General features: G+C 42.1%; 1 protein-coding gene across 1 annotated transcript in view; it reads left to right on the top strand.

Annotated features, from left to right (window-relative positions):
- cmasa (cytidine monophosphate N-acetylneuraminic acid synthetase a) overlaps window positions 1–16,397 on the top strand; it is a 39,089-nt gene that overhangs the window by 8,707 nt on the left and 13,985 nt on the right. Inside the window, exons 2-4 of the mRNA XM_020534621.2 lie at window positions 953–1,095; window positions 3,478–3,630; window positions 8,578–8,708. Coding sequence (XP_020390210.2) covers window positions 953–1,095; window positions 3,478–3,630; window positions 8,578–8,708 — 427 coding nt within the window. The remainder of the gene's footprint in view (window positions 1–952; window positions 1,096–3,477; window positions 3,631–8,577; window positions 8,709–16,397) is intronic.

Here is a 16,397-nt window from a genome sequence, read left to right as displayed (position 1 = left end):
TTTCGGGCCTAGACCCTTCCTGCTCCTCTGATGCTGCTTGGCCTGCTGTGTTCATCCAGCTCTACACCTTGTTATCTCATTGCTTATGGAGGTGTTTACTGCATGGACGCTCGGTCATAGAGACGTACAGCACGGAAACAGACCCTTTGGTCCAACCAGTCCATGCTGACCAGATATCCTAATTTAATCCAGTCCTATTTGGCAGCATTTGCTCGGGTCCAAATGATTAAACAGAATATCAAAGGTAATTACTGGTTTACTACTTGAATCATGCACTAAATGGCAAAGGGTCAAACAAACCAGTGATGAATGAATAGCTGAAAGAGTAGGCGGGTAGCCAAAGGTTCCCAATCATGGGGCACTGGCAATAGTAAAAGGGAAAGAGAGGAGTTTTTCTGTTTGGATGGGCTCATCTCAAACAAGGTTGGACTAGTGTCCTAGTGTATTAAATAACCAGGACTGTTAAGAAGCGTTTCTAAGCTAGAAAGTGGAGTGTATTCAGGTGAGAGAAAATTTCCAAACCATAGTAATGCAACACCATTTTAGTAGAAAATAGTTTGGATATGTTCACTTTGAGAGTTTACCTGACTGCTATCCCTCTCCATTAAACCATACTGCAAAGCACTTGCAACTACTTTTTCAAAAACACACATTCTGATTTTTGTCCCTCTTGCTATGATTTAACAAATGAGTGAACATGTACAAATTTACCCATGTGAATTTCAGTTTAGGACTTCCATTACATAAGTAATTTGTTTCACTACTTCACTCTACAGTATAATGGGAAATTAAAAAATTAAAGATCTGTTTTGCGTGAAATTGTGTACTTCAAGAGACTTTGAATGTGGGTCTGAGCTTAAATAGTGTACTTGAAACATAATTAACATTGCAACACCTTGGTCCATAATGAGAGTTTCCTTAAGAAGTGACCATCTTTTTTATTTTTTAATAGTGTATGGGTATCAACTGATAATCAAGATATTGAATCAGTGGCCAGGAAATTTGGAGCACAGGTGCACCGTAGAAGCCCAGAAGTATCAAAAGATACGACAAGCTCTTTGGATACCATTTTGGAATTCTTGGAATACCACAAAGGTACAGTAGTTCACAATATGCCCAACTAAAGGTTAATTGAAAGTTGTGATGCTGCAAACACTAGTGGTCATGCAATAAATGTAATGTTCAGACATGATGAGTTTTGGTGCCTACCTTACATTGGAACTGAAGCCAGTTTGATGTGTTATAGATTGCAAAGCATTTGAAAAAGGCTATTTGACTTAACTGGTCTATGCTGGTAGTTATTCTGCCCATGAGCCTCTTCCGATCTCTCTCCAATGAACCCTATCATCATAACTACCTATTCCTTTCTCCCTCAAGTAATTATCTTACTTTCAAATAAATGCTCCATCTGGTGGCAAGTTCCACATGCTGACCCACTGTCTAGTTGACAAAGCTGTTTCTGAATTCCTAATTGACCCCAATTAGTCTTCATGACAAGTAGAGGAACTTGTTCTCTACAACTAGAAAGAATGATTGAAGAAAAGTTGGAAGGGAATGGGACAGATGCTGAACAGATTCACTGATCACAAAAGTTGCTTTGGATGGCCTAACAGGAAAAATTACAGGCTGGCTATCCTTTTTCTGAAAATGTCTGGACCAACTGATTTTTGGATAAAGGATATTGTTGATTTCTGGGTCCATTATTGTGAATACTGCTTTGAAACAGTTTGTGCAAATTGTCAAGAACACTTGGAACACAGCCCACGGCTTCAATCAGCCGCACGTTGGGTGGAGGCTGAGAATCAAAAGGGTATCATGCTCAGAAAAAGAGGCAAAGAATGTCCCTTATTCCTCTTGTTTATTTCTGTGGCGTTCAGTCAGGTTGGAAGCCTGCATCATTTTGAGACACTGTAATGGCTACTGATTATTCACTCTATTTTTGTTTAACTGCAGCCAATCCCGTCTGTCTCAGTAATTGGGGTTTGATGTTTGTGTTAATACATAAAACAGTAACAACATTTCCCAGAATCTCTCTCTCTGTTTTGCATCCACTATTCATGTCTGTCTGGGCCCTTTAGAATAAAACTTTGCTTAACCCGAACTGGTTGACAGAGTTTCTCTTGGAAAAAACTTGTTGCGGGGAGAAAACTTTGCTTTTAGATCTGCTCGGGTCTGTTCAGGCCAAATGAAGTTTTATTTTTGCCCAGAAGGCCCAAATTCAACACGATTACAGGTCTGTTCGAGTCCATTTCTGAGAAGTCCTTTGTGTTTTTTTTAGGCCTTTTCAATTTATGGACATACAGATAACTGGTACCTGACAGTATTGTCTTTTTTTTTTGTGTTGGTGTGTTGCTGGCAATTGTTCCCCATCTCTGATTTCTCTTGAATTGAATGAGTTGCTTGTCCGTTTCAGAGGGCGTTTAAGAGGTAGCCACATTGCTGTATATTTGGAATCAAACATAGGCCAGACCAGATAAGTACAGCAGATTTCATTCCCGAACATACATTGGTGAAGCAGGTGGGTTTTCACAACAGTGGGCGGTGAGATTAGTTTCACCAATGATACAATTTCACCAAGTTTCACCATCTGTATTGGTGAGATTTGCACTCATGACTCCAAAATTTTTACCTAGGCCTCTGGATTACTTGTTCATTGTTGCTTTTTTTTAAATCACAATGACGACATCTCCCTTTAGTTAATCTCTGACTTAAGCAACTTGTAGGCCACTTAACACCTTGTCAGTACACCTTGGTTTTCCTCTCATTGCTTTCTTGCTTTTCTAAAATGACTGCTTGTCTCTCTGGCTTCAATTCTGATGAAGGGAGTACACTTTATCCGGTCTGATGGATAGCTTTGTATGTTAGTTGTTCATCTTAAAAGACTTTAAGCAAAGAGGGCTCTTGTGGTACCATAGTCATGTCCCTACCACTGGGCCATGCCACCAAAGTTCAAGTCCCACCTGCTCCAGAGGTGTGTAATATCTCTGAACAGGTTGTTCACAAAATAATAAAAGGTATGCTAAAATTCATGTGCCATTATGATTTCGTAAAGGGTGTAATCTGCAGTACTATTCTGCAAAAATGTTTTAATAGGGGCCTGTAAAAGAATCCAAATCCTATCCTCCCACAGTAATTAAAATGGAAGTGATAAAACATTGATGCAAACAATGAGCCCTTTTTTTTCTCAACCAATAGAAAGAATATTAAAACTTGAATCTAAAATGCAGTTGCTTGTAACTTAACTTATTTAGCTGTTGTTTTCATTTACCCTTGTGCTGCATTATCTTTTGAATGTTTTACTGCTAGTAAGCCAGAAAACATGTATCTGAATAACTCTGCTTCCAACTTTGACTGCAAAGCATTTTCCACAGCCATCAATGTGCAGAGAGTTACTAATGGACAATGTCTTGATTGTATTATTCTGTGTATGTGGAGCTATAAAAATCATAATCATTCTTGTATTAATTTCACTAACAGAAGTAGAAGTGGTGGGCCATCTACAGTGCACATCCCCCTGTCTCCATCCAAGCCATCTGAAGGATGTGGTGAAGATGTTTAGGGAGGAGCAGTATGATTCTGTCTTTTCTGTTGTAAGACGCCATCATTTTCGCTGGAAGGAAGTTTCGGAAGGTAGACCACATCTATAATGTATAGATTTCACTTAAGATATGGATACAATAGCCTCAATTTTTCAATCTGATGTTTTATTGTTGGTTATAACCCACTTAAATTGAATTGGATTGAAATAGTGCAGATTTGAAAACATATGCTCGTTAGTTGCAAAAGGGAAATGGGAGTTTCTAGGTAGCTCTTCTCTGAAGTATCAGTATGATTCAGATTGGCAGTTTCTGTTTCAAGAAAGTGCCTAGCTGTTGAATTAGTTCAGTGCTACAGGGTTCATGGACTAATCCCTCCATGACAGCATGACTGCATTTACATCAGGTATCGTTGGTGGATCGCGGAATTAAAGCAACTTGTTTGATTGACTTGAATTCCCAATGCTTTTATATAAGTAATTAAGGCTTGGCTGTGGTTGTGGTGGACTGGATGGGATGGGAGGGGGTGGGGAGGGGTGCTAGTATTGAGGGGTTTGGCAGGAGCTGATAAAAATGTTTACTAGAATTATTTCAGCTCTGGAATCATATATTTTAAGAAAAATAGGTAGCATGGGGCTGTTTCCCGTACAACAGACTGACGAATAACCTGGTAAAGATCATAAAAGGGTTTGACAGGATAGATGTGGAAACAATGTTTTCAGTTCTGAACAAGACTTGAACTAGAGCACATAAATTCAATGAAAAATTCAGAAAAAGCCCTTTACCCAGGGTATGTGGAAATTGTTATCACAGGAATAATTGAGGTGAATTGCACAGGGGACATACAAGAGATGCTAGATGAACGGATGAGGAGTGAGAAATAGGAAAGGTATCAATGGATATGGGCTTGAGGTGTGAAAATAATATTAATGTAGAAGATCAGTCATGATCTAGTAGGATGGTGAAGCAGGCTGAATAATCTAATTGTGCTCTCGTGTTCTTCAAAGGACATGTTAGGATTAGAAGTAGAGGCACTTGGAGGAGACTGTAGATTAAACACCTTGGAGGAGTTTTCCCAGCCATGGAAGCAAGTTCTGGTGAATGTGGGCAAGAAATGTCTTGGAATTTGACATGGAGTGGGATCCCTTGGCACCTAGTGTCTGAAATACATTTATTTCTTGGCTGGAAAGGAGGTGTAAACCAAAGACCCGATGGGAATGGGTGCTGAATTAGAGCTTTTAAATTGGTGCATTTGGGGCAGGTGGGATAGTGTAACATCAAAAGTTTGGATCCCTATTCTCTGCTTCTGCCTCTGCCCCTGCCCCTGCCCCCCAAAAAATTTTTTAATGAATAGAAAAGCCAGACCTGGAGGTGTTGGAGGCCTTTAAGACCCACTTGAACCCTCTAAAATGCCATTTCTAAGTGCAGTATGTTTAACACTAGAGCTAAAGGAGAGAGGGAAAATGTTGATCAGTACTTGAGTGCACGGAGACATCTAGCTGAAATTTGAGTGTTTAGGAACTGAAGGATGATCTTCTCACCATCACTTATCATTCTTCCTTGGCTACCTGACAGCAGCGATAGCAGTATAATGCCCGAAAGAATAGCTCAGTCATCCTGGCATCCCTTGCACTGGGCAGCAGTGACCCTCCGTTTGCAAGTGATATAATTGGAAAAGTCACATCGCGACCCCATCATCTCCAGCCCATTCCCCCATCAAATCAAGTACAGATTAACAAAGGGATCATCAAAGTCCTTTAGAAGGGCTCTTCTGGTGAAGTGGTAGTGTTCCTATCTCTGAGCCAGGAGACCTGGATTCAAATCCTACCTGTCTCAGACACGTGTAATACCCTGCTGAACAGGTTGATTTAGAAAATATCTCAAAAGTCAGTTCGATCTGGTACATATGTGTTCAAGGCACTAGTTAGAGAAGCAGAGACAACAGGGTGTAAAGCTGGATGAACACAGCAGGCCAAGCAGCATCATAGGAGCAGAAAGGCTGACGTTTCGGGCCTAGACCCTTCATCAGAAATGGGGGAGGGGAAGGGGGTTCTGAAATAAATAGGGAGAGAGGGGGAGGCGGATAGAAGATGGATAGAGGAGAGGAGAGGATAGGTGGAGAGGAAACAGACAGGTCAAAGATGCGGGGATGGAGCCAGGAAAGGTGAGTGTAGGTGGGGAGTTAGGAAGGGGATAGGTCAGTCCAGGGAGGACGGACAGGTCAAGGGGGTGGGATGAGGTTAGTAGGTAGGAGATGGGGATGCGGCTTGAGGTGGGAGGAGGGGATAGGTGGGAGGAAGAACAGGTTAGGGAGGCGGGGACGAGCTGGACTGGTTTTGGGATGCGGTAGCGGGAGGGGAGATTTTGAAGCTTGTGAAATCCACATTGATACCATTGGGCTGCAGGGTTCCCAAGCGGGGAAGCAGACCTGCTAAAGGCATGGAAGAAGGTCCATGACAAACCATCAAGCTACTCCCAGACTACTATTTAACAAAAAAAACTAATAGATCCAGAAATAGAAACCGGAATGAATGAAAAGGATCAAAGCAAAACTGCAGAAATCTAAATTCCACTTTGACAAAACTGCCAGACTAGAACTGACCATTGAAGAGCTGGCCAGAATGCAAACATTTCAAGCATTCAAGAAAAGTCAGCCCTGGAGCAATTTGGAATCAGTGTAAACTGGTTGTCGAGTTAATTAACTAGATCTTTTGTCACAACTGCAGACATTTACATGTACTGGAGAACCAGCTTCTTAAACAGCTGATGAAGCAGATTAAGTATTCCTAACTCAGGAACTGAACTGCCATTAGTCCCAGAGATCGGTCATTCCCCAACAAAATGCAACATTGCTTCAGTAACAATTACACATTAGCAACACTGTGGCAACAAAAGTCCCCAGAGATGACATCTCACCACAGGAGCCATCAGTCACCAGATGATTGGCCAACAACGACTTGCGCATCTATTATTAGAAGTCCTGAACATTTGAAAGGTTGTAGGCTGTACATCGATAGGGATAGACTGAATTGGAACAGACTAAAAAGAACAAATATGTTTTAAGTAACTTTGAGATGATAGGACTTTTTTTTAATGAAAAGAGATGTTTGAATATATTCTTTGCACACTGTGGCTGGTCACCATTGTGCTGTCTTTCTTTCTGTACATGAAGGTTTTAGGCAGTAGCCAGGTTACTGGTAACAAACACTCTCCACCGCTCTCACCTGACTTTGGCTTCTAATTTCTCCTGACACTAGCCTCCCTGATCTGTACCCCGAGCTTGATCTGCTTTGCCTGCCCTGATCTTCGTGAGTTCTGGACCCTGCCTTTTCTAGAGACAAACCGTTTTTCATGTTTCCCAAACTCAAACCAGGCCCCAGTCTCTGTGCCTCAGAAGCATATTTACTGATGGCATCGGACAGGGTTTTAAACCAGAAAGAGTTTGGGGCCCAGTTGAGATATTTGAAACACTTGGGAAGAAGCAGAAACTCCGTTTGAAAGGGTATGATGCAGTAGGTGTCATAGTTTTAACATAAAGGACAAGGAAACTAGAAAGAAGGGAGATTACTTCTATTGATGAGACAATTATGGAAATATTAAAAAAAGCATTTTAGTAAACACCTAAGCTGAAGTTGTGAACTGCTAAACATCACATGATCTGCACTAAATTAAGGGAACACTTGCAACAGTGCAACCAACATCTCAGTAATTGATTTTAATTCAGATATTAATGCAACTTAATTTTTGGCTGAAGTAAGTGTCTTCTTTACTTGGAGATATTTAAGCTGTGGGGTCTGTACCAATAGCATGTTTAAGTAATCTGATTCCGGGATGGGCTACCTGTTTTTAAAAGATGTAAAAGTAACTTAAAATATTCACTGGCAAACTGATAGGATTGGGTGCAAAGATCACTTCATTGAGTGTACTGTTGAAGTCAGTGGAAGGTAATAGAAGTATAAAATGCTGGAAATACTCAGCAGATCACGTGGCATCTTGAGACACGAACAGTGTTAAGTTTCAGGGTGATGCCCTGTCATCCAGAACACACAGATTTTGAGCAACTAAGGAGGTGGGGAAAGTGGTGAAGGAATGGAATATCACAAGGAAGGCCTGGCAAGAGGTGGAAGGCAAAATACAAAGGATGAGTGCAAGGAAAATGCAGTGATGATGGGACAATGACCAAAAGACAGAGTCTGGAGGAGCTGTGAAAATGATGACAACAGAATCCATGCCAGCTCCTGTCGCTCGAAATAAGGTTGACAGTACTTATCATCAGAAATTTTTGAACTTGAGCCTGCAAGGCTGCAAATGTCTAATTGAAAGTTGAACCTCTGTTTCTGAAGCTTCTGCTGCCACACAGCGCCAGGGACCCGGGTTCGATTCCAGCCTCCGGTGACTGTCTGAGTGGAGTTTCCACGTTCTCCCCGTGTCTGCGTGGGTTTCCTTCAGGTGGTCCGGTTTCCACCCACAGTGCAAAGATGTGCAGATTAGCTGGATTGGCCGTGGTAAATCACCCATAGTGTCCGGGGACGTGCAGGCTAAGTGGGAAATGCAAGGTTATAGGGAGAGGGTAGAGGGGTGGATTTTGGTAGGATGCTGTTCAGAAGGTCGGTGTGGACTCAATTGGCCGAATAGCCTGTTTCTGCACTGTAAGATTCTATGACTCTCTGGCATGTTGGTCAAATCAACTATGGGAGTCAGTGGACTAAGTAAATATCAGTCAACACCCCATACCTAGAACTGAAGGTAGAGAAATTGAGATAGGGAAAGGAAAAGACAAATGGGCTATACAAATTAGAGAGAAGAAAAATGAAGTGAAATCTCAGTCAGGCCAAGAGCAGAAAGTGGGACCAATGTAATTATCACTCTATTGATTTTTTTTAAAAAAAAAAAGAAATGAAGGCACGTGATTCAGGATAAAACCAAGTAAGTTTCAGTATTTCTCTCAGACTTACAAGGATTCCAATAGTCACAACTTTATTTAGGAGGAAATAAGTCAAAGGTGATGTCAGTTGATTTGTTTTCTGTTATTTTGCAATAGGGGAGGTCACCCAGCCTTTAAATCTGAATCCAGCTAAAAGGCCCCGAAGGCAAGATTGGAAAGGAGAACTCTGTGAAAATGGATCATTCTACTTTGCCACTACACAGTTAATTAACACCAGATGTCTCCAGGTAAATGACTGGTATAACTGAGAAGAAATCAATTGGCTTGCATGTAAATTGATATTATTTTTTCTCCAGTCCAGTGTGTAGAAATTGGCATCTTCCAAATGCAGGCCAGAGGGCATACAGATGGAAACCTGTAAACACCGGCTTCGGATCCTCTTATAGTTACCCCAGGGTTTAGTTACACAGGGAACAGGAGCAGGAGTAGGCAGTTCAACCAATCAGACCCACTCTGACCTTCAACACGACCATGGCTGATCCTGCATCTCCAGGCCAAACTCCTGCCCTCTCCCTATACCCCTTGATGTCTTTAGGCTCTAGAAGTCTATTACTTTGTGAAACGTACCCAGTGTTTTTGCCACCGCACCCTTTTGTGGTCGTGAGTACACAGGTTCGCCACTCTGTGAGCGAATAAATCTCTCCTCATCTCAGGCCGAAGTGACCTACCACATATGCTATGACCGTGACCTGTTGTTTTGGACCTCCCAGCCAGGAGAAGCGTTGTTCCTACATGCAGTGTATCCAGCCCTGATAGAATTTCATGTTTCAGTGAGATCTCCACTCATTCTTCTAAACATCAGTGATTCAAAGTCCAAATGGCCCAATCTTTCCTACAACAAATGTGCCATCCCAAGAATCAGTCTGATCCTTTCTGCCCTTCCTCTATAATAAATATATATTTTCTTAGGGAATGAGTCCATAACATCTCCTTCAGATGTAGTCTCACCATGGCCCTGCACAGCTGCAGCAAGACATCTGTGCTCCTGTACTCAAACCCCTTGCAATGAAGGCCAACATACCATTTGCCCACCTGCATACTTGCTTTCAGTGACCATTGTATAAGATTAGCCAGGTCCTTTGTACATCAGCATTTCCCAATCTATTGCCATTCAAATAATATCAGTTGGAGGTGCCAGTGTTGGACTGGAGTGGGCAAAGTCAGAAGTCATACGACACCAGATTATAGTCCAACAGGTTTATTTAAAGTCGCAAGCTTTCAGTGCTTCACCTGACAAAGGAGCAGCACTCCTAAAGCTTGTGATTTTCTCTCGTACTCGCTTTTTCCCTTCTTAATCAACCTCTCCTCCTCTGAATTCTAAACTGCTGCCAGTCCTCCGGCTAACTGCGTTCTCTCACAACATAGCACAGTACAGGCCCTTTGGCCCACCATGTTATGCCGACCTATTATCCTACTAAGATCAATCTACCCTGCATATCCTACATTTTACTCCCTCTGGATCTAATCCTGTCCTTATTTTATGTTGTTAAACCAGTTGTACCACACTTCCTGTTCTGCTTTTTCACCCAAAAGGAACATACAACTGCTGCAATACATGCGTTTGTTCCTTAAATATTACCTATTGCGTATCCACTATCATGCTTTTATAGCTAAGTTAATTTTGTCACAGTGAACTTGCTCCTCCATAATTTTGCAGATTCTTTTGTTTAGATTTAGAGCCCTGTTTCAGGTTGGACTATACTTTTTATTCCAGTGAAGAATTCTTATCTTTTTCTAAAGAATATCTCACAGCAAAATTAAGTAACCTCTTCTCATGCATGAGACCAAACTTAAGATAGCTTGTTCCCAAAATAGTTCCTCAATGTACTGTTCTAGTAAAATTTATGCCTGTAAGACTTGGGAGCAAGAACAGGCCATTCAGCCCATTGAGTTTGCTCTGCTGTTCATTGAGATCTTGGCTGATCTGATGGTCCTCCACTTCACTTTCTTGGCTTTTCCCCGTAACCCTTGATTCCCTCACCAATTAAAAATCGGTCTACCTCAGCCTTGAGTATGTTTAATGATCCAGCCTTGCCAATCCTCTGCAGTTAAGAATTATACAGATTCACTATCCTCCTCATCTTCGTCTAAAATGGACAATGCCTTATTCTAAGATGATGCCCTCTTGTGTTACACACTCACAAGGGGAAACAACCTCTTTGAATCAACCCTGTCAGGTCCCCTAGGAGTCTTGGATGCTTCAATAAGGTTGTGTCTCGTCGTTATAAATTCTAGAGAGTACAGGCCAAACCTACTCAACCTCCCTTCGTTAGACAGACCCTCACTATCTGGTAGCAACCCAGTGAAACTTCTCTGAACTCCCTCCAATGTCAGTATTTCTTTCCTTAGACAAGGGGCACAAAACTGTTCACAGTATTCTAAGTGCCTTCCAAATTGTTACTGAAACATCCCTACTATTTTACTGTATTCCCACTTAGATCATTAATGTTCTTTAATGAAGGAAAATTGTTGTCCTTACCTAGTCTGGCCTACATATGATACCAGACGCACGACAATGTGGTTGTCTCTTAACTGCCTTCTGAAATGGCCTAGAAAATCACTCAGTTGTATCAACCACGAGAAAGACAAAAGCTATGAGCCATGGATGGACCACATGGCATCGTCCTAGGCACTGGAAATGACAACAGGCAGCAACAGTCCTGTCGACCCTGCAGAGTCCTCCATACAAACATTTGGGGGCTAGTGCCAAAACTGGGAGAGCTGTCCCACAGACTAGTCAAGCAACAGCCTGGCATAATCTTATTCACGGAACTGTACCTTAGAGGCAATGTTCCAGGCACCACCATCACCATTCCTGCTCACACTGTATCCCACCGGCAGGACACGCTCAGCAGACCTGGTGGCAAAGTGGTATACGGTTGGGAAGGAATTGTCGTGGGCATCCTCAGCATTGGCTGTGGATCCCAAAATGGCTCATGATATCCAGTCAGATATGGGCAAGGAAACCTGCTGATTGCCACACATCATCTGCCCTTGGCTGATGAATCAGTGCTCCTCTATGTTGACAACAGTTGGTGGAAGCATTGAGTTTGTCAAGGATGCAGAATATACTCTGGGTGGGGGATTTCAATGACCACTGCTAAGAATGTCTCTGCAACAGGACTGCAGATCAAGCTTGTTGAGTCCTTAAGGACATAGACTGGGTCTGCAGCAGTTAGTGAGAGAATCAACAAGAGGGCAAAACATATTTGACCACCTCCTCCTCACCTGTCCGCTGTCAAAGCATCTGTCCATGACAATGTCGGTAAGAGTAACCACCGTACAGTGCTTGTGGAGATGAAGTCCTGCCTTCACACTGACTATACCTCCATCGTGTTGAGCTGGGGCCATCACTGTGCTAAAGGGAATAAACTTTGGACAGATCTAGTGACTTGACTGGACATCGATGAGGTGCTGTGTGTCACCAATAGCACCAGAATTGTACTTCAGCACAGTCTTCAACCTCATAGCTCAGCATAGCCCTAGTCAACCATTACTTTCGAGCCAGGGAATCAACCCTGGTTCAATGAAAAGTACAGGAGGGAGTGGATGATCCATCTCAATCTTTTCCCAAAATCCTGGGCATCACCAGTTTTAAGCCTATTCAGTTCACTCCATGTGACATCAAGAAACAGTTGAAGGCACTGGATACTGCAAAGGCTTATATGCCCTGACAACATTCTGGTAAAAGCACTGGAGACTTGTGCTCCAGAACTTGCTAATTCCCTAGCCAAGCTGTTTCAGTACAGTTACAACACTGGCATCTACCCGGCAGTGTGGAAAATTGCCCAGTCGTGGGCTGTACTCAAAGCAGGACAAATCCAACCTGGGTCAATTACCGCCCCATCAGCTGATCATCAATAAAGTGGACGGTGTTGTCAGCAGTGCTATCCAGCAACACCTGCTCAGTGACGCCCAGTTTGGGTTTCACCAGGGCCACTCTGCTGCTTACCTCATTATAGCCTTGGTTCATATATAGACAAAAGAGCTGAATTCCAGGCGTGAGGTCCCTTGACATGAAGGCTGCATTTGACCAAATGTGGCATTGAAGTCAATGGGAAGGTGGCGTAATCTGTCCACTGGTCATACAACCATAGAAAGATGGTTGTGGTTGTTGGATGACAGTCAAGTCAGCTCCAGGACATCTTTGCAGGAGTTCCTCTGGGTAGTGTCCTAGGCCCAACCATCTTCAGCTGTTACATCGACGACCTTCCCTCCATCAAAAGGTCTGAAGTGGGGATGTTCACTGGTGACTGGAAAGTGTTACCGTTCACAATTCCTCACATAGTGAAACAGTCCATGTTCAAATGCAGCAAGACCTGGACAAAAGTGGCAAGTCACATTCATGCCACACAAATGCCAGGTACTCCCCACTTGCCTAGATCGGTGCAGTTCCAAGAAACTTGACACTATCCAGGACAGAGCAGCCTGCTTAATTGGCAGCGCATCCATAAATGTCCACCACTAATGCTCAGGAGCAGCAACGTGTATCACCTACAAGATGCACTGCAGAAATTCACCAAAGATCCAAATCCATAACCACATCTAACTAGAAGGACAAGGACAGCAGATACATGAGAAAGCCACCATTGCAAGTTTCCCTCCAAGCTATTCATCGGTCTGACTTGAAAATATATTGCTGTACCTTCAGTGTTGCTGAGTCAAAAATCCTAAAATTCCCTCTTTCTCAGCATCATGGATCAGCTTATAGCACATGGACTGCAGTGGTTCAAGCAAATAGCTTGCCACCTTCTCAATGACATGTAGGGACGGGCAATAAATGTTGGCCCCACATCCCATGAGTGAATTGAAATAAAAACTCCAAGCTTGTCAAACATGATTTTCCATTCACAATTTCATGCTGACCATGACCAATCAGAGTATTTTATCTAAATACCCCTTTGTCGTCTAGCAGTTGGGAAAGTGCTAGAATCTGATGTAAGAATGATCGGTTCTTTCATAATCACTCATGTGATATGAATCATAGAGTCTTACAACAGGGAAGTAGACCTTTTGGTCCAACCAGCCCATGCTGAACATAATCCCAAACAAAACTAGTCCTACCTACCTGCACTTGACCCAACTCCCTCCGAACCTTTCATTCATGTATTTATCCAAATGTCTTTTAAACATTGTAACTGTTCCCGCATCCACCACCTCCTCAGGAAGTTCATTCCACACATGAACCACTCTGTGTAAAGCAAAAAAAAATTGCCCCGCTGTCCTCTTTAAATCGCTGTCCTCTCACCTTAAAAGTATGCCCTCCTGTCTTGTCTTTCCCCTAGGATGGGGGATTTCACCTACTATTAACCCTATCTATACCCCTCATGATTTTATAAACCTCTGTAAGGAGATCCCTCAACCTTCTACGCTCCAGTAAAACAGTCCAAGCCTATCCAGCCTTTCTTCACAACTCAATCCCTTCATTTCCAGTAACATCCTGGTAAATTTCTTCTGAACCCTCTCTAGCTTAATAATATCCTTCTATAACATTTTATTGCTTGTCCCTAGTTGCCCTCGAGCAGGTGATGGTGAGCTATCTGTAGTTCCCTGTCTTTTCCTTTGCTCATTTCTCAAATAGTGGGGTGGCATTTGTAATCTTCCAATGTGTAAGAACCATTCTAGAATCTCTGGGATTTTGGAAGTTGATTCCAAATGCAAATGTTTATTTCTATAAAAAGGCAACTTGGGATGTTTTCATACTTTTTTATTTGCAAACAACTCTCAAAGTTGTTTTTTCTAAATGTTAGTAATGATAGACTGGAGGTGGCTTGCTGTCAGCTATTTTATGGTTCCTGGTGATGCCAAGCAGCAATATAGAGGTAGACTTGGGACTTGCCTCTACATCCAACCCCCCATTACAATCACAGCATTAACTGCAACTAAATGTGGCCCTCAAATAACGCTGCGAAGCGAGAAAGGGAATGACAGTAGGAACTGAGATCTTTAACATTGTAATTAGAAACAGAAGGTTGTCACCTTGCGTGATATTGCCACGACAAATTGATAGGACCTCCTATTAAAGTTGAGCTATGTTATTTGGAATTGACTGCAGCCATAGCATCTGCTAGCAAAAACCCATCCTTTCCATTTAATGTTAAAATCCATTATCCACATAACGTTTAGATCGAGTTCACATACCTGGTAGTCAAAGTATTCTAAGAAGCTCATCAAGAAGAAAGAACACCGTGGACCTTTGCCTCTTCATGGGTAGAGTTCTGTTCTGATATTTTTACGTAAGGGGCAGAGCTGCAGTTATTCCAGAAAGATGCTGCAAATGCTCCTTAAGTCCTGAAAAAAGAATGACAGTGAAATCCCCTGCAGAAATCTCATGGCCTGAGATCCAAAACCACCTGTGTAACATCTCCCAAGCCTGAGACGTCCCCACCTCCTAAGTACGCACACCCATCTGATTTCGAAGTAAATCAACATTTCTTCATTGTCACTGGGTCAAAATCTGGCAAGCAACATTATGGGAGACCCTTCTCTGTGCAGACTGCAACTCCTCATTCTTCAGAGCGATTAGCAATGGGCAATAAACACATCCTGACAATTAAATAGGTGAAATCTGCACTAGCTGGGTCTGTAAGCTAACTTGTAAATGCAACAGGGCAAAGATCAGTGAACTAAGATGACTACTGTCTTTCTGGTTGAGGAAGCAGATTCTGATCCTATTTCCATACAGAACAGTGACAGAATGGAGGTGCACAAATCTGATAAACGATGTCCTGAAGAAGATTCTTTGGTATATCTGATCCAGTTAGTGCTGCTTTCAAGAGGGGAACAATTAAGCTTCCATCTTTAAGAAAATGACAGTACACAAATGATTTTTTTCCCTATAACCAGTGGAGAAAGTGGTTAGCAGCTGTCTGTCTCACTCATATCTGAAATTCCTGGAAGAAACTAAGTGTCGATTTTTTTTTTTTTCCGCTCTGTACAGTGTGACGTTTTAACTTATAAGCAGCTTGCAAAATAGTTTCCTTGCTTGAATCCCCAGAAATTTCTGCATGTTCATAGTCGACATGCCATATCGTCAACAGATAACTCTGACCTTTCAGCTACCAAGGTTTTGATGTAGTTCTTAAGACTTTGAAAGTTTCAAATGGAAACTTTCAGTCATAGTTGATAGACCGAAGATGGCACGGTGATGCTGATTAATTTGGTTACTCCCTAATTCCCAGGGAGTGACTTCGCTTACTGTAATTAAAGCAGCAAAACCTTGAAACTGGCTCACACTTGGCTCTCAGAAGCAACACCTGAATGGCGAGTTAACTTCTGTCAGACGTGAATATCCACTAACCAAGGCATTTTTAATTTTCTAATCTTTGTTGAATTGTTGGATAACAACATTGCTTCTGGAAGCAGACTGAGAAAGAAATAACATTATATTTTAATATGCCTTTCATGACAGTATATCCCAATGCTTTACAGCTAACACAGTACCCATAACAAGGTCCTTTAAAGTAGTGACAGATTTGGTAATGACCACATAATCTGTTTGTGACATTCGTTGAGGGCTAATATTATCCAGGATATTAGTGAGAACTCCCCTGCTCTCTGAAGATTCTGCAGCACTGGTTCTAATTTCACCAGTGCGGATGCTCAGTTTTAACATCTCACCCACAGGATTATGTGATCATTAATTTTATTGTGAGACCTTGCTTTGCGCAAATTGGCTGCTGTGCTTACAGATATAAACAAAAGACACTTCAAATGCAAATTATTGGATGTAAAGTGCTTTGGAATCTCAACTTTCACTGTTTACATTGAGGACATTGAGCATTTTCTTCTGTGCGGTTATGTGACCGAGAAACTCTTTAAAACCATGACTTAGGAAACTTAGTTAAGAACTTAATTCAGTACTGTGGAAGGTGGTTCATTTATACTTGAGAGAGTTTTTATATTCCTATCCATGT

This window comes from Rhincodon typus, chromosome 22 (genome assembly GCF_021869965.1).
Source record: "Rhincodon typus isolate 14 chromosome 22, sRhiTyp1.1, whole genome shotgun sequence".
NCBI classification, from domain to species: domain Eukaryota; kingdom Metazoa; phylum Chordata; class Chondrichthyes; order Orectolobiformes; family Rhincodontidae; genus Rhincodon; species Rhincodon typus.
This window is presented reverse-complemented; position numbering and strand designations above follow the sequence as displayed.